This window comes from Carassius gibelio, chromosome A24 (genome assembly GCF_023724105.1).
Source record: "Carassius gibelio isolate Cgi1373 ecotype wild population from Czech Republic chromosome A24, carGib1.2-hapl.c, whole genome shotgun sequence".
NCBI lineage: Eukaryota > Metazoa > Chordata > Actinopteri > Cypriniformes > Cyprinidae > Carassius > Carassius gibelio.
The window spans coordinates 15109255-15131969 of NC_068394.1; the positions used below are offsets into that span (position 1 = coordinate 15109255).

The 22715-nt window shown below is 38.0% G+C and overlaps 1 protein-coding gene across 2 annotated transcripts in view; it reads left to right on the top strand.

The window, feature by feature from the left end:
• The window catches only part of LOC127946279 (piezo-type mechanosensitive ion channel component 2), a 118149-nt gene that overhangs the window by 49358 nt on the left and 46076 nt on the right, over window positions 1-22715 (top strand). The window contains exons 5-16 of one of the 2 annotated variants that reach the window (XM_052542744.1): window positions 6302-6446; window positions 10684-10966; window positions 11888-12101; window positions 16944-17112; window positions 17269-17391; window positions 18488-18523; window positions 18604-18712; window positions 19653-19804; window positions 19889-20119; window positions 20883-20997; window positions 21688-21881; window positions 22559-22707. In XM_052542744.1, coding sequence (XP_052398704.1) covers window positions 6302-6446; window positions 10684-10966; window positions 11888-12101; window positions 16944-17112; window positions 17269-17391; window positions 18488-18523; window positions 18604-18712; window positions 19653-19804; window positions 19889-20119; window positions 20883-20997; window positions 21688-21881; window positions 22559-22707 — 1920 coding nt within the window. The remainder of the gene's footprint in view (window positions 1-6301; window positions 6447-10683; window positions 10967-11887; window positions 12102-16943; window positions 17113-17268; window positions 17392-18487; window positions 18524-18603; window positions 18713-19652; window positions 19805-19888; window positions 20120-20882; window positions 20998-21687; window positions 21882-22558; window positions 22708-22715) is intronic. The other variant, XM_052542745.1, reaches the window with a different exon arrangement.

Genomic DNA, 22715 nt, shown 5'->3' on the forward strand with positions numbered 1-22715 from the left:
CCTCATAGGCCATGGGACTGCGCCATTGACCTCCTGCCTGGAGCAACCCTTCCTAAAGGACGAATCTATCCCCTGTCCATCCCGGAGCAGAAGGCCATGGAGGAGTATATACAGGAAGCCCTCGCTCAGGAGTTCATCCGACCATCTACTTCCCCTGCCGCTTCCAGCTTCTTCTTCGTGGCCAAGAAGGACGGAGGCTTGAGGCCGTGCATCGATTATCGCCACCTCAATTCACAAACCGTCAAATTCAGTTATCCTCTTCCCCTGGTCCCAGCGCCGTTGGAACAACTACGCGGAGCCAGGATCTTCACGAAACTGGACTTGAGGAGCGCCTACAACCTAATCCGCATCCGGAAGGGGGACGAATGGAAGACCGCTTTCATCACTCCTTCCGGGCACTATGAATACCGGGTCATGCCGTATGGGTTATCCAACAGTCCATCCGTCTTCCAAAACTACATGAATGAAGTCTTCAGAGATTACCTTAACAAGTTCGTAATTGTCTACATCGACGACATCCTCATCTACTCCACATCCAAGCAAGAACATATCCATCATGTCATCCTCGTACTCCGAAAACTCCAGGAAGACCACCTTTACCTCAAATCCGAAAAATGTGAGTTCCATACGCCCTCAGTCCAGTTCCTAGGTTACATCATCGACCCATGTGGCGTGAAGATGGACCAGGGGAATCCACCACGACTCCATCCATGTGCCTTCTTCTCGAAGAAGCTATCCCCGGCGGAGCAGAATTATGACATCGGTAACCGTGAACTACTGGCCATTAAGCTGGCTCTGGAAGAATGGCGTCACTGGCTGGAGGGAGCCCAGTTCCCTTTCGAGGTGGTAACCGACCACCGGAACCTGGAATACCTCCGTGAAGCCAAAAGACTGAATCATCGCCAAGCTAGATGGGCCTTGTTCTTCACGAGATTCAACTTCAAGGTCACCTATCGCCCTGGCTCCCAGAACAATAGAGCCGACGCCCTCTCCCGTCTTCATCAAGCAGATCCCGAACCCGAATCTCCAGAACCAATCCTCCCTCCAGCCATGATAGTTAGTCCTATCCAGTGGAGTATTGATCATCTGATTGCACAGGAAAACCTTCAACACCCTGCTCCGCCGGGAGGTCCAGAAGAGAAACTCTTCGTCCCCCCTCAACATCGGATTACCCTCCTGGACTTAGCTCACACCTCTCCGGGCTCTGGACACCCAGGCAGGAGGCGGACCCTCTCGCTCCTACAACAGCGTTACTGGTGGCCATCGATGGCTCTGGATACGGTCCGCTACCTCAAAGGATGCTCCGTCTGCGCCATAGCAGACACCCCTAGAAGACTCCCGGAAGGTAAACTGGTGCCTCTGCCCATTCCTAAACGTCCATGGACCCATATCGGCATTGATTTCATGACTGACCTCCCTCTCTCTCAAGGCTACACCTGTGTACTGGTAGTGGTCGACAGGTTTTCAAAATCATGTAAACTCATCCCTCTCAAAGGACTCCCCACTGCGTTCGAAGCGGCAGAGGCACTATTCCACAACGTCTTCCGTCACTTTGGCATCCCAGAAGATATCGTCTCCGACAGAGGCCCCCAATTCATCTCTAGAGTCTGGTCAGCTTTCTTCCGTCTTCTAGGGGTGTCCGTCAGTCTCTCCTCGGGATACCATCCTCAGACCAACGGCCAGACGGAGTGTAAGATTCAGGAGCTGGGGAGGTTCCTGAGGATTTACTGCCACCGTAACCAGGACTGTTGGAGCCAGTACCTACCCTGGGCCGAATACGCTCAGAACTCCCTCCAGCAATCTACCACCGGGCTCACCCCCTTCCAATGTGTCCTTGGATACCAACCTCCGCTCTTCCCATGGTCAGGTGAATCCTCGCAGGTCCCAGCGGTAGATCACTGGTTCCGACAGAGCGAGAGGGTCTGGGACTCGGCTCACGTGCATCTCCAGCGGGCAGTGCGGAGGTATAAGGAGCAAGCGGATGCTCGTCGAGGACCCACGCCGCAATACCAACCTGGACAACAAGTCTGCCTCTCGAAGAGGGACATCCGCCTCCGACTGCCCTGCCGTAAGCTGAGTCCCCGATACATCGGACCATTCACTATTGAACGGCAACTGAACGAAGTGACCTATAGACTCCAACTCCCTGCACAGTACCGTATCTCACCTTCATTCCATGTCTCACTCCTCAAACCCTTCACTGAACCTTTGTCTCCTCCATCCACAGAACCTGGTGATGATGCCGTACCTCCTCCTCCGGCCATCGAAGACGACAACGACATCTTCCGGGTGAGAGCTATCCTCGACTCTCGACGACGGGGTCCTCAACTGGAGTACCTTGTGGACTGGGAAAACTACGGCCCGGAGGAGCGTTGCTGGGTTAATCGTAACGACATCCTGGACCCCAGCCTTCTCACTGACTTTCATCAAGACCATCCAGACCGCCCCGCTCCCCGTGGCTGAGGTAGACCCCGTCGTCGCACAAGATCCCAGCCGTCAGGAGCCGCCCGTGGAGGAGGGGGTACTGTCACAGACACACCTTCTACACTCCCGGAATCGGACACTTACGCCACACCCACTCGTCCCCAATCACCCGAATTCTGAACTCCTGTGCATCATCACCAGAACCACATATAAAGCCATCAGTCACCATCACTCATCGTCTGGTCTTGCACCGATCTCCTCACTTGCCTGAACGCCATTATTAAACCTACCTGAACTCTTGAACCCTCTTCATCCTCGTCAGTCTTCCTGTCCCCATCGTCTTCATCTGAGCACCATCTGGATCACCGTTCACCATAAGGGAAGTTGTGTTGTCACCGTTCTATCCACGTGTCAAGATTCACCTGTGTCTGAAACCTCTGATTCACATTAAACTACCTTATCACTGAATCCTCTGTGTCCTCGTCTGTGTCTGACAGACAACTTTAAAGGTTTAAAACTTTTAATATTTTTTGCATCCTCAGATTCCAGATTTTCAAATAGTTGCATCTCGGGCAAATATTGTCCTCCGAAACAAACACATCAATGGAAAACTTGTTTATCAAGCTTCCAGAATTGACCCTTATGACTGGTTTTGTGGTCCAGGGTCCACACACACACACACACACACACACACACACGTTTGTTTTTGTGTAAAGTGTGTTCATCCCATAGGTGTAATGGTTTTTATACTGTAGAAACTGTATATTCTATGGCCCTTCACCAACCCTAACCCTAACCCTCACAGGAAACCTTGTGCATTTTTACTTTCTCAAAAAAACTCATTCTGTATGATTTATAAGTGTTTTGAAAAATGGGGACATGGGTTATGTCCTCATAAGTCACCCTCTCCTTGTAATACCTGTGTCATACCCATGTCATTATACAGAGTTGTGTCCTGATATGATACAAAAACAAGAGCACACACACACACACACACACACACACACGCGCACACATGCACAGACGCACACACACACACACACATTTATATGTCTATGGTATTAAGGAATTTCAGATTTAAAAATGTAATTTAATTTAATTAAAAACATTAAAATACTGTTGAATGTATTTAAATACCATTGCATTACATTTTGCTACAATGTAATTGCTTAAGCATTAATTACGTTTATATACAAAGGCATTATATCTTGTCTTATATATATATATATATATATATATATATATATATATATATTCTCTGCACTGTTGAAGCTTACAGAAAATGTTCTGGATAATGAAGCAGTTTCATTTTTCATAATCCAGAGAACAAAAGAGTTTTGTTTCTAAGGTTTGCAGCCCTGTCCCTTGAAATCCATGACTTACTGCAGTTTCATTTTATAGCAATATTTGCGCGCGCTGTTTGCCGTATCTAATGCATCAGAGAGAGGTTTTTGCCCTGGCAGGCTTGTGCTGGAGCCGGGCTGTATTGGGTTTGTTTTGCTTCAGTGTGTTTGGACAGTTTCTCGTTGGCTGCTCTGGAAGCAGCTGATCTCTGCTCCATTTCTCTGGTATTTAAGCGTTGGGAAGGCGAAGGTAACGTCTATTTGGCTGTGGTCAGCTCCTGCTGAGACACCTGGTGAAACGCCAGCCAGCGTCAGCCCACATTCCTCCTCTGTGTTCAGCGGCGCTCATTAAAACTAAACTCTTTCTTGACCCTAAACTAAGCAACCCATGAACATCAGCATCTCAGTTTGTTCTTGAATCTACTTTAATCTCTTAATTGCTCATTCAGTGTCTAGCAGTGAAACTAAAGGTTTGCTTTCAGTGGTTCCCATAATTCATTGCTTTTACCCAAATCAGTGCCATCTGTGGCCCTCCTCCTTTGTCTTTAGCTGCGTCTGCTCACAGTTTTCTCTTCATGAGCTCGTCGAGATGAAAGGCCTGTCTGAGCAACGCTGTAAACTGTTTAGATACAGCAGACATCATTACACCATGAGCCAATCACACTTGGGCTGTTTTCAGCAAGTTAACCATAACGTCTGCCACTTATTACAGTTTATGAAGCAAATATCGCACACTTCAAAGCCGTTGCATTGAGGATAGTCAGGGAAGCTTTGCTTTGAAAGCAGGGATTCTACGCTAACATTTACGTGCGGTGTTATGCAATTGACAACAAGGCAAAGGTAGCTTTTGCAGATGAAAATTTTAAATGTTTTATTACCAGGTTGTATTTAAGAGCAAACAGTGAATTATTATTTTAATTGTTTTATTACACTGTCAGTCCAGTAGGTGGCAGCACGAGTGAGTCATTGAATCATTAACTCAAATGATTCATTCAGGAAACTAATTTGCTTGGCGAACCGGCTCATAAGAGTAATTTGTTCTTAATTCACACTAAACTCTTGCAGTTTGGTGTTTTTGTGTACAGCTCGATAAAAGTTGCTTCTTATTTTTGGGTTACGTGTTTTATCTTATTACATTTGATACAGAATTGAGAAAGAATTAACAAGAATTAACAGTACTGCGTTACAATTAAATACACCCTTACGAAAATTAACCATGAATTTACTATAGTAAAAGTGTAGTAAATATGTATTTTTTTTTTATTTATTTTTTTGGTGGGTTGATTTTCATTTGTATAACCATAGTTTTATGAACACCATGGTTAAATTAATGTTAGTGTAGCAAAGCCAAGGTTCGTTTGTGATTAGCATGGTTTAGCCACAATAAGCTGTTATTTAAAAAAAAAAAAACATGATTAATTTGTGTTTACTGTGGTTTAACTACAATAACCAGTTTTTATTTTATTTTTATTATTTTTGAAAATTATTTATTTATTTATAAATTTATGTATTTATTATTAAAACCATGGTTAATTCTCGCAAGGGTCTGGATTTTGCTTTGAAATCAGTGCAGGCTGGATTGTTTTATGTTGTCAACCAACAAAAATGCAAAAATATCCAGACTGTTATACATTTAAGGAAACCCATAATCTCTTCTGCTAAAAAAAAAAACAAAAACAAAAAAAAATATGACCCATTATTATGATTTAGTGTTTAAGAAACTTAAGATATTACAAGTCATTATACATATTATAAGTCAATTGAATTGCTTCTAGCTAGCAGTACACTGTGATATAATGTTAAAATACACATACATTTGTTGTTGTTTAATAATCAAGTAGCACTTATATTATACTTTACATAAGACTGTATTTGTCATATTTTCCCAACCTCAAAATATGTTTATGGTTGTGTTCAAGCTTTTTGGACTTGGTCTATTGAAATGATCGTCTGATCAGACTCTGAAAGCGCTGGGATCACAGAGTCATGCAAACGTCTGCTGTGTGAAGATCTGAAACGAGCAGTGTTTCAGTTTCCAGCAGGAGTCGGGCCGCTCTCTGAAGAGATGTTGTCCTGAGGCTTGAAGGGGTTGGTTTCATGAAAACTGGAGGTCGAGTGCGGAAATGAGATCCAGACGGGCCAGCGCTGTGAGCGAGGACACTGGGAGTCACAGGCTTTTATTGCAGAACACAGCGGTTCTGTGTGTTTTTAAGAGGCGGCTCATTGTTGCACTAAGAGCACTCGTAAAATTCAGCTTAAATGTTTGGCTCAAGAGGAACGGACACAGTTCTACCGTATATCATTCACCTAAACATTTATCTTGTGTCATTTCTTATGTTAAAGTATGCAGAGACACCTGTAAGTAAACCATGACTTCCCAAAGAGTGCAAACACTGAGGCTCTGTGGCGCTATCTAAACATGACTCTGTTTTTTGAGCGGTCCGGCGTGTCAAGGTGCGTGTCAAGGATGGGTTTTTACACGCCGTCTTTAATAACTCTTCTGTGTGTGTGTGTGTGTGTGTGTTTCGCCGCAGTGTCCGAGGTGCAGACGCCGGGAATGGCATCCGAGTGTTCATCCCGGACATCGGCATGTTTGTGGTGGGTCTGGTGACGTGGCTCCTGTGTCGCAGTCTGGAGAATGTGTCTCAGCTCGACAGCGACTTCGAGGAAGACAATCAGGTGAGAAACACAACACACAGACGCCTGAAAACAACACTAAAGTGAGCAGTCTGTCCTCTCCAGTGTTTCAGGTCTAGTAGCTGATAAACGTTATCACAATATCACTCCATATCAGTATTCCTCACAATAAAAGAAATGCCTACCACATGTTTGTTAGCTTGTTAGCCTCAAGAATGAAGTTGTTTGTTGACAAATAAACTCCCTTTTCATTTTGGCCCAATGAAATGTGTTTTATTTGATTGATTTTCTGTTTTCTGTTGTATGTAATCAGGATTCAGTATGATTCAACGCTAATTCATCATCAAAAATAGTGTCTAAAGTCATTTTTTTTTTTATGTAATCAAAAGAAAATGTAACAATGTGCATTAAAAAAAAAATGCATTTTGGTTTTTTTTGTTTTGTCAAATAAGGTCCTGCACCACAGAACTTTTCATTTAAAACAAGGATGAAATAATAGCTTTGTTATATGGTACTCTTTTAATAAAAATAAAACATTGCAGATGGATTCCACATGTTTGTTGGACCATAAGAATTAATAGAAATCGAAGCTGTTTGTTTAAACTCTACAGAATAAACTACCTTTTAGTTTTAGCCCAGGTGATTTAATAGAGTTGATTTTTTTTTTTACCAAATAATTTTTTTTATTTTCATTTATTCTGTTCAAATTCACCATAAAAAATGTGTTTAATTAAATGAATTCATAAAATGAAGAAATGTAATCTTTTAATCTAAAGAAAGTACTGCATGTTTCATTTGCCCCCCCCCCCCCCCATTTCTGTGGTTTAAATTTTATTTTATCTGAATTATGTGTTTGAAATATATTTAATTGATCCCTATCAATAGAAAATATAACAACTAATTAACACATTTATTTAAAAAAATATTTAGATTTGTGTGACATTCCTTGAAATAATAATAATAATAATAATAATAATAAAGTGAATCAGTCACTGTTATCCTCTGGCTGAAATGATTTATAAATGTGGATTGAAGTCAGAAAGGGCTCTTCGTGTCAATAAGTCAAGACTACTTTCTGCACAAATAAACTAGTGGAGATTAATGTGCCCTAATTCACTTTCAAGAGATCGCTTTCTCACTTACTCCGTCTAAAAATACACCGAATCTTTTAAATATAATGTGTGTGAGCAGCTAACTGATCCAGAAAGAATGCAAATATTTTGAGTGTATTGATTTCCACTAAGTGCTTTGCTTTGAATTTGATCTTGTGCCGTATAAGATCCTTCAGTTCCTGTGAAAACATACGTTGAGCGGAGGGAGACGCATAATGGAGCTAAACTAGCTAAAAAACGTGCTTTAGAAAAACGAATGATGAAATAAAAATGCAAACAGAAATGATCAGAATCCATGCGGGTTTGGGAAGCTACTGTAAAATAAAATCGATGAACAGGACTTTTAATGTTCAGAGACTGACAAGACTGATGAAGATTTGCTGAAAATGTACATCAGTGTCTCATCAGTGGACGCTCTGCAGTGAATGGGTGCCGTCAGAATGAGAGTCCAAACAGCTGTGGATTATTGTGATGTTTTTATCAGCTGTTTGGACTCTCATTCTGACGGCACCCATTCACTGCAGAGCATCCACTGATGAGACAATACTACAGACATGAAATCGTGGTCTGTCAAATGTAAATACGATATGTAATGAATATTATTTGTACTGCTTTGGGTCTCTATAATCAGGCTTATACAAGCTACTGGGTTTGGTATCAACCTTAAACCATATGTACACAACATAAATCATCAGATATTTGCATTGTCATACAGTGGCCACGTTTCCTAATCACTCGCTTTTATTCAATGCTGTTAGCGATGCATTTGCATTCCTACACACGCGTGCACGTGTGTGTGTGTGTGTGTGTGTGTGTTCAGGAGGTTCACATCTGGAAAACATTTGCTGGTGTTGTTTTTTCGGTGGCGGTGCTAAAGTTACCAACCCCCTCAACCTTGCCTTTTTTTCGTACACACTGATTCTTTTTCTTTATATTTCATATTCCATATTCTCTCATGAGTTTAATTCTATTCTGAATAGGTGACATGCCATATAGATCTGTGTTGATGTTAAAACTGGCATCATTGGTCGAAGTGACACTAAGGCGTTTGGTAAAATGTTGGAACGCTGTCCCACATGCTCAGACCTTTATGGATCGTGACAGGCAGATAATTAAGACCACGCTGTAAGTGTTTAAAGGTGTGCGGATGAAGTCAAGTTGTTTTAATATTATTATTCTTATTACAGAAACCAAGGAAAACAACTAGCAGTAGCTCTTCCAAGAAAAACAGGCCATGATGTGAATAAGACAGTAACAGCTGAGCATACAACTCCACAATGAAGGAGAAATACTAGAATTACTGATAGTGTTTGACTCATGTTCTGCTGATAGACATGAACTTCTGTGCATGGACGGAGTTATCAAAATTAGTTCATGTATTATTATTATTGTGGTTATGGTTTTAGTTTCGTAACCCTGACTGAAAGTGAACCCTACCCTTTTGAACCCTTTTGAAATGGCATGTATTTTGTTGTGAACTCACTGTGATGAATGTTTAATGGTAAACACTTTGACGATCCGCGGAGAGGCTGTTAGATCGTAAAGTATACAACTGTTTGTCTGCTTTGCGTTTGGGGACTTTCAGAGCCAATCAAAGGAGCTTTGTTATACAGTTAGGAGTGTGAATTTTGACCAATGAGGTTTTGCTGTGGGCGGGGCTACCACAGAAACAGAAACAAAACGAATACTCAATTGTTGGATTGATGGGGATTTAAAAATTGACACAAGGGGAAATAATAGTGTGAATAATCTCAGGATTATTGAATATATAATGTTAAATAAATTGGCCTAGCTTATCTATTTTAATTACTTAAATCATTAATTCATTAAGAGATAAACCAAAGCAAATCACATTAATATCCGTTATTGATTTCAGCACCACGGACAGCACTAACGATCACCTTTCACGTCGGGAATCTCCATCACTTCCATCTGTTTCTTAGATAATCACTTTGATTGCTTGATGCAAGCGCCAAGCATTTCTGAAATACACTCCTCTGAATGAAATGAAGAGTTTTTCTGGGATGGTTTGTGTCTTTCACCAACCATTTTGGCTTACCTGCCAATATATGACAAGAATTATCTTTAAAAAAAATACTTCACCAAAAAAATGGATGCTCTGCAGTGAATGGGTGCCGTCAGATTTAGAATTCAAACAGCTGATAAAAACATCACAATAATCCACAGCACTCCAGTCCATCAGCTAACATCTGGAGAAGACAAAAGCTGTGTTTATAAGAAACGAATCCAGCATTAAGGTGTTTTAACAAACAGTTGCTTCTAGATAAATTATGAATACGAACACAAATCCTTTACAAAAGCACAACAACATTAGAAATGGATCATTCATAGAACTTTTTTTTTACTGAAACATTTTAGTTGGATTAACTAACTGATCAAAACTATGTTTCCCATAATGTTTTCTAAATGAGAAAATTGGATTGATAATATTTTCTCTGAAGTCCACATAACCAAGAAACAGTTGAGCGATCATTCAGCAATGCTTTCATAACGTTACCAAAAGAACGTTCTTAGAACATATGAGATGACTTCAACAAGTTCTGATTTGATCACTGAACCACCAGACAACGTCCGAAACACAACTAACTTTCAGCTTCATAACCAACTTCATATAATCAGACGTTTTGTTAATCCTTAGCAAATCTGTCCTGAAACCTGTGTTTTATTTCAGTGAGCGGATCTCTCATCTGGCATCATTTGGTCTCCCAATCTTTCACTCATCCTCACCTTCCCCAAAGAATTGAGCCACATTTGATATCTCAAAATAAGGCTCCATTGAATTTCAGGTTTTGAGTATCACAGGACAACCCAAAAAATGTTTATCTGAACCTCACGGATGTTGTCTTTGTAACTGAAGTCTATTCTGATGGTAACAATTGAGTTTTGCTGAGTTATGGGTTTGAATTTGATTATATCTGTGCCGGGGAGAGCCGGAGACTCACTTTAACTCCTCTGCTCTTCCTCAGAGAGACCAGATTCATCTTACAACAGATCAGACAGAAACAAAGGAGTGTTTTGAACTCTCTAATAAATGTCACTGATGCTTTTTTGCAATTGGATTGGAAGTTATAAAGAAAAAAAATGAATCTGGCACTTTCTGTAACTCTTTTATGATTCATTGTAAACATCCTTCCTCATGATTTCAGGAAAAGGAGGACGAGGACGAAAACAAGAAAAGTGAGAAACTGGAGCTTGAGGATGATCTGCTGTTCGAAGACTTCGAGCTGGGCGATGAAGACTGTGAGCTTCCTGTGGAGGAGGAAGTGGACGAAGAGGACGGAGAACTTGAGGAGGCCGATGTCGAAGAAAGTACCAAAATGAAGATCCTGCGGCAAATAGCAGACGTGGCGTCCAAACTCAAAGAAATCATTGGCAATCTGATTACCACGGCAGGAAAAGTAGTCGTAACCATATTATTGGGGCTCACAGGTAGGTCGTGTTGAGACACAGGATCAATAATCATTCATTTATCAACTGAAGATGAAAACAAGATCAAGTGTGTCGTTATATCCCAAACATCAAACTAAAGGAAAAGTTTACCCAAGTGTTTACTCATCCTCAGGTTTGGAGAAATGTAGCACTGCATCAGTGTCTCATCAATGGATGCTCTGCAGTGAATGGGTGCCGTCAGAATGAGAGTCTGATAAAAACATCCCAATAATCCACAGCACTCCAGTCCATCAGTGAACATCTGGAGAAGACAAAACCTGAAACACATCCAGCATTAAGATGATTTTAACTCAAACACATAGAGTCTATAATCCAGAATAACTCTTCCTCCAGTGAAAAAGTGTTCTGGTCTGAATCAGGAGAGAAATCTGCACAGATCAAGCAGCGTTTAAACAGATCTAAACTAATCTGTGAGAGACAACAGCAGATGCACGTCTTCACTGGAGGAAGAGTTATTCTGGATTATAGACTCTATGTGTTTGAGTTAAAATCATCTTAATGCTGGATGTGTTTCAGGTTTTGTCTTCTCCAGATGTTCACTGATGGACTGGAGTGCTGTGGATTATTGTGATGTTTTTATCAGACTCTCATTCTGACGGCACCCATTCACTGCAGAGCATCCACTGATGAGACAGCAATGTAAACATTTTCAAAATAATTTCTGAAGATTTTCATTTCTGGGTACACTATTCCTTTAAGGGCAAACAATATAGTCATTTAATTAGGAATCCACATAATTGGACGTTTTGTGTAAGGGAGAAAGATTTCCCCGTGCAGTTGGTCTGAATTGGACTTTTTACATCGCTTCGGTACTGAATGGATGTTTTCTGCACACAAAGTCCACTGCACCTTTAGTATTGGCTCTGGAAATGACCTTCTCTCAACGTGTCCTTGTTCCAGGGATGATGCTGCCGTCTCTGACCTCCACGGTGTACTTCTTCACCTTCCTGGGGCTGTGCACCTGGTGGTCTTTCTGCCGCAGGTTCGACCCGCTCCTCTTCAGCTGTCTGTGTGTCCTGATGGCCATCTTCAGCGCCGGACACCTCATCGTGCTCTATCTCTACCAGTTCCAGTTCTTCCAGGACGCCGTTCCTCCTGGAAACAGTTACGCCAGGTGAGACGACACCGTCTGTTACCTGTCAGAGAGCTGCAGTTAATGGGATGTGAACGCTGGTGTGGTTTGAGCCCTGTCAATCCTGTAGATGCGTCCCCACCCTGTTTTTAAACATCCCGTCGAGGCTGTGGCTCTGAGCGTAACGTGTTCAGATTCGCTGCAGTATGTAGGACTTCAGTTGAATGCTTTGATTCATGCTGTTGCTCGTTTTGCACATAAAAGGTTTACATCTCGAGCGCAAGCTTAAACCGATGCAGCGTGAGCCGTCTGTTCGGGACGGATCCCTTTACTGTGACCAATGAGATTACGCTGCTGCTTGACAATCAGACACAAAAGCAGAATTGAATTAAACGATCGGCCGAGCGGGAATCCTGCGTGTGCCTGCGAGCTCAATCAGGATGATTTAGGAAACTACCCTGAACGCAGTCATGTGTGCTTATCTGGTCAAGCTGCTTCATGATGAAAGGCTGGACTTCAGTGGATAATTGAAACGTACAGAGAATATCTTCTAGAGCATATGTATATATATATATGAAGACTTGGAAAAACCTCTAAGTGCATCTGAGATTTTTCTTTCAAATGAACATTTTTATCAGGCTCCTATAAAAATATAAAATAAGTCATTCAATAGCTGACTAATAACCATTTCATACAAAAAAAACTAAATATTTATATATATATATATATATATATATATATATATGTGTGTGTGTGTGTGTGTGTGTGTTTCTTTTTTACAATTTATAAAGTAAATAATAAGATTACTCATAATAATTTTATTATTTAAATAATGATAGATTTTATTCTATTAGTCATAGTTTTTAATAAAAAAAATATTTTTGTACTTTTTTTTTAATTAAAAATACAAACAAACAAATAAATATATGTTATTATTATAACATTTGACGAAGCAATGCATAAAGTCCTAAAAAATAAATTAATAAAATGTAAAAACTCAATAATAACAATAATAATAAAAAGAGATTAATCATGATTGTTTTATTTTTTTGACATCTATGGTTTTTAACACTATATGAAATAAAAAGAAACAAATAAATATATGTTGTTATTATTATTATTAGATCTGATGGAATAAAAATTCCTGAAAATATTGCAATTATTATTGTATATATATATTTTTTTTGTTTGTTTCTTTGTTTTTTTTCTTCTTTTTTCTTTTTCTTTTTTTTTTTTTTTTTTTTTTGCAGACGCTTTTACCCAAAGTAACTTATAATTGGGGGATACACAAAGCGATTCATCTTAAAGAGGTATTACAGACACAGAAAGTGCTTGTAATACTAAGTTTTAGACATTGTTCAAATAAGTACAAGCTAGAAAGAGAAGGAATACATAAATAAATAAATAAAATATAATATATATAGGATGAAGTCAAGTCAAGGTTCGAGAGAGATGAGTTTTCAGCAGTTGCTTGAAATAATGAACACAAAAAAATATTATTGCAATCATATTGTCTTTATAATGTCATGCATTGTTTTTCTCACATGCTATACATAATTGTTTGTTTTTATTAATTTATTTAGCATCAAACAGTTAGAAAAACCCTGTATTAGAGGAATGAATGATATGAAGTGTTTTAGGGCTACTGTGGAGAGTTATTTGTGCTTAACTAGAAAAGATGAAACAGTCCGAGCCCCAGAGACTTTCTCTCTTTATTTGAAGAGCTCATGTGTGTTTAGTAGCATGTGAAAAACTGGCTAGAAAAGGTCCATTAAAAGCCTCTGTGGCCTGTTGGGCTCGTCTTTAAATCATTTTAGTGCTGTATTTAAACTTTGGGTTTACATCTCACACCAGAAACCAGGTTCAAGCCGACACTGTCGGACTCTGTTTCCAGAAGTCTGATTTAAAGAGTCAATATTCAGTTTGCTCTCAGAGATCTTGATGTAGTTCTGTGTTTTCTGTGGCGTCTGCCCAGCGTTTGGCTCCAGGAAAGACCTCGTGTCTGAGTAAAGTGCAGCAGGAACAGAAACCCAAACTCTCCAAACCTGTGTTTGTGTATGTCTTCAGGTTTGTGGGATGTCAGCTGTTTATGAAGCTGTACGCTCTCAGATTTGACTCTGTGATCGTTCACTTTCATGTGGTTTCAAACAGGTATGACTTCTCTTCTGTGGTGATGCAGTCCAGCATGACTGACTTTAATAATTAATAAATCATCCGAGAGGGACATCAAAAAAAGTGCTCAGATTGGTTTACATTAAAACAAAAATCTGATATTTAGCCACTTTGAGCCAGATATATTATACAGTAGTTAACTAAAACTATAACCAACCACAGAAACTTAAATTAAATTAAAATAAACTGATATAAAATAAAATGTTTAAAAGAAACTTATTTTATTTCAGAAAGTTGCCAAGGAATTAGATTTTTCATTTAGTTTAACCTAAAACTAATATAGTACTAAACATATTTAATTATAAATATATGTTTTAAATATATTATAATTAACATAACTAAAACGTGCAATAAAAAAACTAATAAACATGAAAAAATAAAATAAAAACACAATATATGTACTAAAAATGCAACTTAAATTAAAATGAAAACAGAACATATCAAAATTCTGGATTATTTCAGAAAATGTATAAAAACTATAATAGTATCTCAATGATACTAAAATACTAATATTTATATATATATTTTTTTTTTTAATTAAGATTTTTTTTTTTTTTTTTTTGCAAAATCTTTAAGAAATATATATAAAAAAATAGTTGTTCTTAAAAGGTCTTTATATATATATATATATATATATATATATATATATATATATATATATATATATGTGTGTGTGTGTGTGTGTGTGTGTGTGTAAAATGTGTCTTGTCTCATCGCTGAAGTTTAGCTTTTCTATAGAATGTCAGTTACCAAATATTCAACTTTTTACTATTTCCTATTTCCATGTTTCCTCGCTCCTGTTCCACGCTTTGTTCAGGAATTGGCGCTGTGCTTCTGTGAAGAGTAAGCCCCGCCTCCTGTGATCTGATTGGCCGTCTCAGTCATTCTGACACTGATGAGTGATGTAATACGACTGTGGCAGACCGAACTAAAAATGTAATGTAAAATCATCTTAAAAACTGAGCGCTGCATAATGATCTGCAGCAGAGCAGCGCAAGGAATCAGATATTGAGGGGACAGCTTGGACATTTCTAATCATTGGGATATATATATATATATCTGCTGCAGGCATCCATCCAAACGCACAACTCGTGTTTGTTTGGGTTCTCTCTATTAAGCAAATAAGTGTGTTATCTGAGTTGCAAAAAGGTGGAGCATTTCCAGTAAATTTCAGAAACATTCCAGAAATGTTCAAACTTTCCAGGATTTTTGGAAAGTTTCTGGAAATTTACCAGATATTTCCCACCCCTTTGCAACCTTAGTTTATTATTAATATTAATAATAATAATAATAATAATAATTATTATTATTATTATTATTATTATTAATATTATTATTATTGCATGTAATGAAATCAACAATTTCCTAAAAAAATAAATGTATAAAATGTAACAGCAAAATAAGAATACTAAATTATTAAAAAAATATTATTATATTATTATTATTATTACATGTAATTCAATTTAATTTAATTAATTAATAAAATGTAAAACAACATCAACAACATCTTTTATTATTACATATAATCAAATAAATTAACTTCTAAAAATAAATTATTAAAATCTAACAAAATGTGCAAAATGCTAAAATTTATAAAATAAAATACATTTACATTCATAGGTTTTTGACGCTATGAAATAAAAAAAGAAACAAATAAATGTATATTATTATTATTATTATTATTATTATTTACTAATGAAATAGGGTTGAGGGGTGAGAACCAGAAGGATGTAAGTTTCACCAAATTTAGCTTAGTCTGTTCAGAGTTAAATCTTTTGGTTTCTAATGAATAACTCCACAATTATTAACAATTCACTTCTGTCCTTTTAGCAGCTCATCAACAGCTTTCATTTGATATATATATATATCTCCATGTGACCCAAAATCGCTGGTTCTAACCCCTCGAAATGATGCTTTTGGGCTGAATGCATCACTGAAGACCTTGAAGACTTTGAAAGCGTGGTCTGTCTGTGTGGGGTTTCTCCATTACAGTAGATTAGACTTCAGAACGGCCAAACCGTGAGCAAACACTACAGATCAACAACCATCCTGACCTCCGAACGAATCCACATCCTGAAACCTCAAAGACACAGATACTACAGTCAGGTCTGAAACCGAGCTCAGAAACCACAGCGAAGGCCAAACCAAACACATTTCAGGAACACAATGAGTGGAGAAGAATAAAAGAAGGTGAAAGAGTGAGCAAAGAAGTGTGCTTGACTGAACCCCTTCATTCAACCACAGAGAAATAAGTGGTTTTTACAAGATTTAGCTGTTTCTTCCTCAAACTAAACCTGAGAAACACTTTATTAGAGGCGATTAGTGAGCCGAAGACGATCACAGAAACAGCTCAGTCAGAAGCAGATCTGTGGATGAGCTCTAAATATGTGCAAATGACAGAGAAGACTCGATTCTGGGTAGAAAAAATGCTGATTTAGCAAACCCGGAGATTAAAAGCAAATGCTTTAGTGTTGGTGTGTCTGTTGCGTGCGGGAAGCATTGCTCAGACGCTGGTGTTTATATCTCATATTTCCTACCGTTCAGAAGTCTAAAGTCATTTTTTGAAATAAATTAATGCTTTTTCATCAAGAATGCATCAGTGATCGTAAAGACATTTATAATGTGATCAGTTACTCCCCAGCTCTTCATATATACAGTATATGTATCTGTGTATATTCTGAATGAACGCTGTTTTCCTCATCTTCTCCTCAGTCTGTTTGGCATCTCTCCCGTGGTTCAGACGGACTGCTCTCACACCTGGATGTTCAGAGTCAACCCTGACCTGGAGTGGCATCACTTTGTCAATCCCATCATGCTCTTGGTGCTGTATTACACTCTGGCCACGCTCATCCGCCTCTGGCTGCAGGAGTCAGGAGACACGGTCAGACTACCGTCTCATCAGTTTACCTGATCACACACTGAATGAGCACAGCTTTTGTGTTTCGTTTAGGAACGGATCGATCCTAAGCTTTACTCGTCTGAGCTTAGACCTCAAGCTGAAACTGTAAGAAGCTGAATATGATGTGTTTGTGATCAGCAGGTCCAAGAGAAGCAGGGAGCGACGGAGGGCCGAGAGGAACCAGAATCTCCTGTCGTTTACAGCGCAGAGAAGAAGAGGCAGCTGTGGCGAATGGCTCATTATCGCACAGATGAGAGACATGTAGGAGTCCGACTCTCGTCATCTGACGCTTCAGCATTTCACTGGCTCCCTTTCAGTCTGTACTGATGCACCAGCATTACAGGAACACTGAATATTCGGCCAAAACAGCAAGTTCAGCTGTGATAAAACAACATAACTTCACATTGACCTCATTCAGTATCCATAAACTAGAAAGTAAAATAAAAATAAAAAAACTCTAGAGACAAGCATTTTGATAATGCATGCACTGCATTATATATTATTATTATATTATATATTTTTTGATAAATATATCATGAAAACAAGGTATAGATTAGATAAGGATAAAAAATATAGATTAAAAAGTATAATATAAGTATAAATATAAAAATGTAATGTGTGTGTGTGTGTGTATATATATATATATATATATATATATATATATTAGATTGTTTAATAACATGATTATATTATTGCAAAAAAGTTGGAAAAAAAAAGCCTTATGTGCAATTTAAATGTTTGTACAACTTGTTGATTATTAAATGCATTTGATTAATTTATTTATTATTAAATAACTTTTTTTTTTTTAGCTAAATGAAAATACCTTTAGTGGTCACACTTTATTTTAGGGTCCAATTCTCACTATTAACTAACCATTAACTATGACTTTTGCCTCAATTAACTCCTTATTTGTTGCTTATTAATAGTTTATAAGGTAGTTGTTAAGTTTAGGGTATTGGGTAGGATTATGGATGTCATGCATTATATGTACTTTATAAGCACTAATAAACAGCCAATATGTTATTAATAGACATGTTAATAAGCAACTAATTATTAGTGTGAATTGGACCTATACTAAAGTGTTACCTTTAATATTCATTTTTGATATTGCATTGTTATTATCATCATTATTAGTAGTATTAAAAATTATGTTTTTGGCCTAGTGCATCCTGAATTTTTGGCCCAAAATGTTTATTTCTGTGCATCACTATTATTCTTTTATAGCAACTTAAACGAATGCAATCTTCCTCCATTTAAGCGTTAGGAATGATTGTTTGTGTAGCACGCATATATTTCCTCTGATTGTTTTGGAGCTGTGGTTTATGGAGAGACAGTGAGTTGTTGTCTGTGTTTTCAGCTGCTGACCACACGAGACGGCCGCAGCACCCCCGAGGTGTGTGTTTGTGATCAGATGTCATTAGTGCTGCTGTCAGACGTGTGAGCAGTGTGAACTGTGACTGTGCTCTGTCTCAGGTGTTGATCGTGACGTCGAACGGAGCCTCGCTGGACTTCAACGGCCCGAGGTCTGTGGAGCTCTACTCAACGCCTCATTACAGAGCGGACCGAGCCCAGTCTGGAGACCGTGAGTCAGCCTCCTCCCCGTCCTGTGGCTCAACACGCAGTCTAGATGCTGACAGGAAATAAAAAGAGAAGAAAAGTCTTGTTTGTGGACAGACATTTTCAAGCAATTTTATTTCCCTTTATGTCATTCCAAATACAAACTGGTTAAAAAACCAACAGTGTTGATCCAAGATAATAAAAAAAGTATCAATTAAATAAATATATACATATATATATGCATTGCAAATATGTTTGTTCAGATAATTGCAAAGACTTTTCAGTTTATATATATATATATATATATATATATATATATATATTGTGTTAACATTATTATTATTATTATTATTTACTAATGAAATAGGGTTGAGGGGTGATAACCAGAAGGATGTAAGTTTCACCAAATTTACACCATTTTCACCAAATTTTAATAACATTATAATCAACATTTTGTTTATATGATATAATCTATATAAAATAATTATATTAATAAATTGTATCTCTATATAACTGTATCATTATTATTATTATTATTATTAACTTGGTTTGTAATTAAAAGAAAAGATTGCCAGTGGTGTGAAAAATCAACATCTTCAAGTATATTATTTTGTGATTGTTTTAAACAGTGTCTTGCAGAGTTGTGCTGGTTTGGGGACATTAAGACATATTTACTGGAAAACAAGATTAAACTACTGATAAAGATTTAGGTGCAAATGACTTGTTTATTGCTTGTTATTATTAGTTTCTCTACCAAACACAGTGCATAGTCTCACAGTATTCCCATCCACATCCCTATTCCCTAGATGTTTCAGGAAGTTTGTTTTTTGTCAGTTCTTGGGAATTCAGTCTTGAATGTTCCTGATATACACATGTAAAGCCTCCATTCATCATCGAGGGCTGAGATATTAGATGATTCACAGTCAGTGGCCTCTGTTTGCTCAAAACACACGCTTGTTTTTCAGAGAAAGTTGACTGCGGTGTTTATGAGATTGACTCGGTGTATGTCGAGCTTCCCGAGGTTCAGCCGTTCGGTGTTGTTCGTGTGAACGCGGCGGTCAAGGCCTTCAGGTTCATCATGAAGCAGAGCTACATCTGTGCTCTCATCGCCATGATGGTGAGTCCTGCTTCACTGCGCTTGCTTTACACCGCCGCTTCAGTTCGTGAACCGTGGTGATCTCTTCTTCTCCTGACGCTCCAGGCTTGGAGCATCACGTACGTGAGCTGGCTGACCTTCGTCTTCCTCATCTGGTCCTGTGTTCTGTGGATGGTGAGGGACCGGAGGAAATACTCCATGATCACTTCTCCGTTCATGGTGTTTTACGGGAACCTGCTCATCGTCCTGCAGTACATCTGGAGCTTCGAGTCGCTGCAGCCGGTTCCTGGACTCTTCCTGAAGAAAGAAGTGCCTTTCCGGGAACTGGGATCGAAAGTAAGACCGTGTGTTTGTATGTGTCTGCTACAGCTGGGCCATAAACGATGTCATATTGTGACAAAATGATAAGGTTGGGACGTTTTTAAACGAGTCATCACACAGCAGAAATAAAGAAATCCTGCTGAATAAAAGTTAAACTGGAAGACCTTCATTACAACCCGTCAAAATAAAAGTCTGGTTTAACTTGAAGAAATTATGACAGAAATATATGACTTTTGTATACTAAAATATAATTCTTAAAGTAGTAGTACTAGTAATAATAATAATAATAATAATAATAATAATAATAATAATAATAATATTTTAAGAAAGATCATACAATATATTTGTTCATCCATGTTTTAATTTAATTTAATTCATTATTGCAATGTTCTGTCATAAATTGATTTTTTAATTGTGTGTGTGTGTGTGTTTTAATAACTTATAAAAAAGATGTTTCCTGTTTAATAATCTGATTGGATGAGGCACACTGTGTTCTGATTGGCTGTGATTGTGCTTGTTTGGGACACAGTGTTGGAAGAGTTGTTTATTATGGTTATTGGTAATAGTACAGCTGATTATTTATTGAAGATTGGTGTATTGTAGGATTTGTGTTTGCTGCTGAAGTACTGATCCATTCTGTGTGGCTCTGTTGATCCTGATTAAGGCAGTTTTAGGCACTGATCACACACACACACACATCCTCTCGTCAGTGAATCACTGATGCTCCGTGATTGTGTTCGGTCTGAATAATTGACTGTGTTTGTGTGTGTTTGTGCAGACCTTGTGCCTCCTCAGTTTCTGGCTGCTGGTGAGGCAGTTTCTGACGGAGAGGAGAGAGAGACAGACGGATGAAACACAGCTGTCTGACGTCAAAGTCGAGGAACACACAATCGGTCAGTCCACCTGCACACAAACAGCTACTTTACCCATGTAACTAAAATAAAATAAAATAAAATATTATAAAATATTATAAAATATTTAATTTAATTTAATTTAATTTAATTTAATTTAATTTAATTTAATTTAATTTAATTTAATTTAATTTAATTTAATTTAATTTAATTTAATTTTAAAAAGGTTCATTTCAGCTAGGCAACATTTGCCATTTTCATTTAGTTTAACTTGATGCTAAGATAACTAAAACTAAACCAAAAATGTATTGAAACTTTAAAATGTTAACTCAAATTAAAAAGAAAAAAAATAATAATTCAAATTACTAATAAAAATACAATAGTATCTAACACTGGTTTTGTTACCAGAAGCCAAGTCTGCATTGAATGTTTCATTTTTGCAAAGTTAAAATGCATGCAAAAGTTTGCAAACTTTGCTGTTTCCATCCAGGTGGCGTTTAACAGATAGAATAGTGTGCATTGTCACAGAAATGTTGTTGTATTTACCATTTCCATAAAAATTGTGTGTACAGTATGTTGCAAATATTTTTATCTCTCGCATCACAGATATCCTCATATAGAGATTAATGAATTACATTTGGCCAGGTTACTGCTGACACGTTTCACAAACTATTTATTATTATGAAATATAATTAATGTATGTGTGTGTGTGTGTGTGTGTGTGTGTTACAGAGGGTCTGCAGGACGAGGCCGGTGGACACAGAGAGATGATGGATGTTTTGGGCCGTACAGTCATGGCTATGCTCAACAAATACTGGATCTACATCTGTGGAGGAATGTTCTTCTTCGTCAGCTTTGAGGGACGCATCGTCATGTACAAGATCATTTACATGATGATGTTTCTCTTTTGTGTGGCACTCTATCAGGTTTGTGTTGTGCTCTGGAGCTCTGATAACTCTGACAACGGTGTACTGATATCGCTTCATCTCTAACAAATAACACATGTGTAAGAGCTGTTGATAATAAGGACATTAGGTCTTCTTACAGAATCTTGTCTAAGCCACAGGATAAAAAAAAGAAATTTGAACTTTTCTCTTGCAGTTCTACATAAAAAAAAATACTGCAATATAGAAATGCAGATACAAAATGAATTCCAAATAAGACAGAATTGTGAGAAAGTTTATATTAGATATATACCAGACAAAACAATAGTGAGAAAACAATTGAGAGATATACAGTAAACTCAGTATTGCAAGAAAGAAAAAGCTTGAAATGTGAGAAAAATGTCAGTCTTGAGACATGAACTTAAAGATATAAATTTGCAATTGCAAAAAAAAAAAAAAAGGTCTGAATTTTGAGATTAAAAATTGCATTTACATTTTACCTTTACAAACAAATAAAAAATGGCAAGATGTAAAATCGGCAATCTGTAAAAAAAAAATGTGTTTGAAGACATTTAGTCTCAGAATAAGGAGAAAGTAAGTCAGAATCGTGTGATAAGAAGTCTTCGGTAGCTTCCCCGGGTCATCTACTGTTGTGTAGTTCTGTGGAGCAGCTGATGTCTCTCCACACTCCGCTCATGTGTTGTCTGACTCTGTTTCAGCTGCACTATGAGAAGTGGCGCTGGATGCTGAAGTATTTCTGGATGTCAGTGGTGGTTTACACCATGCTGGTGCTCATCCTGGTCTACACCTTCCAGTTTGACTCCTCCATAAACGTCTGGTCCAACATGACAGGCATGAGCAGAGAGAAGTATGCGT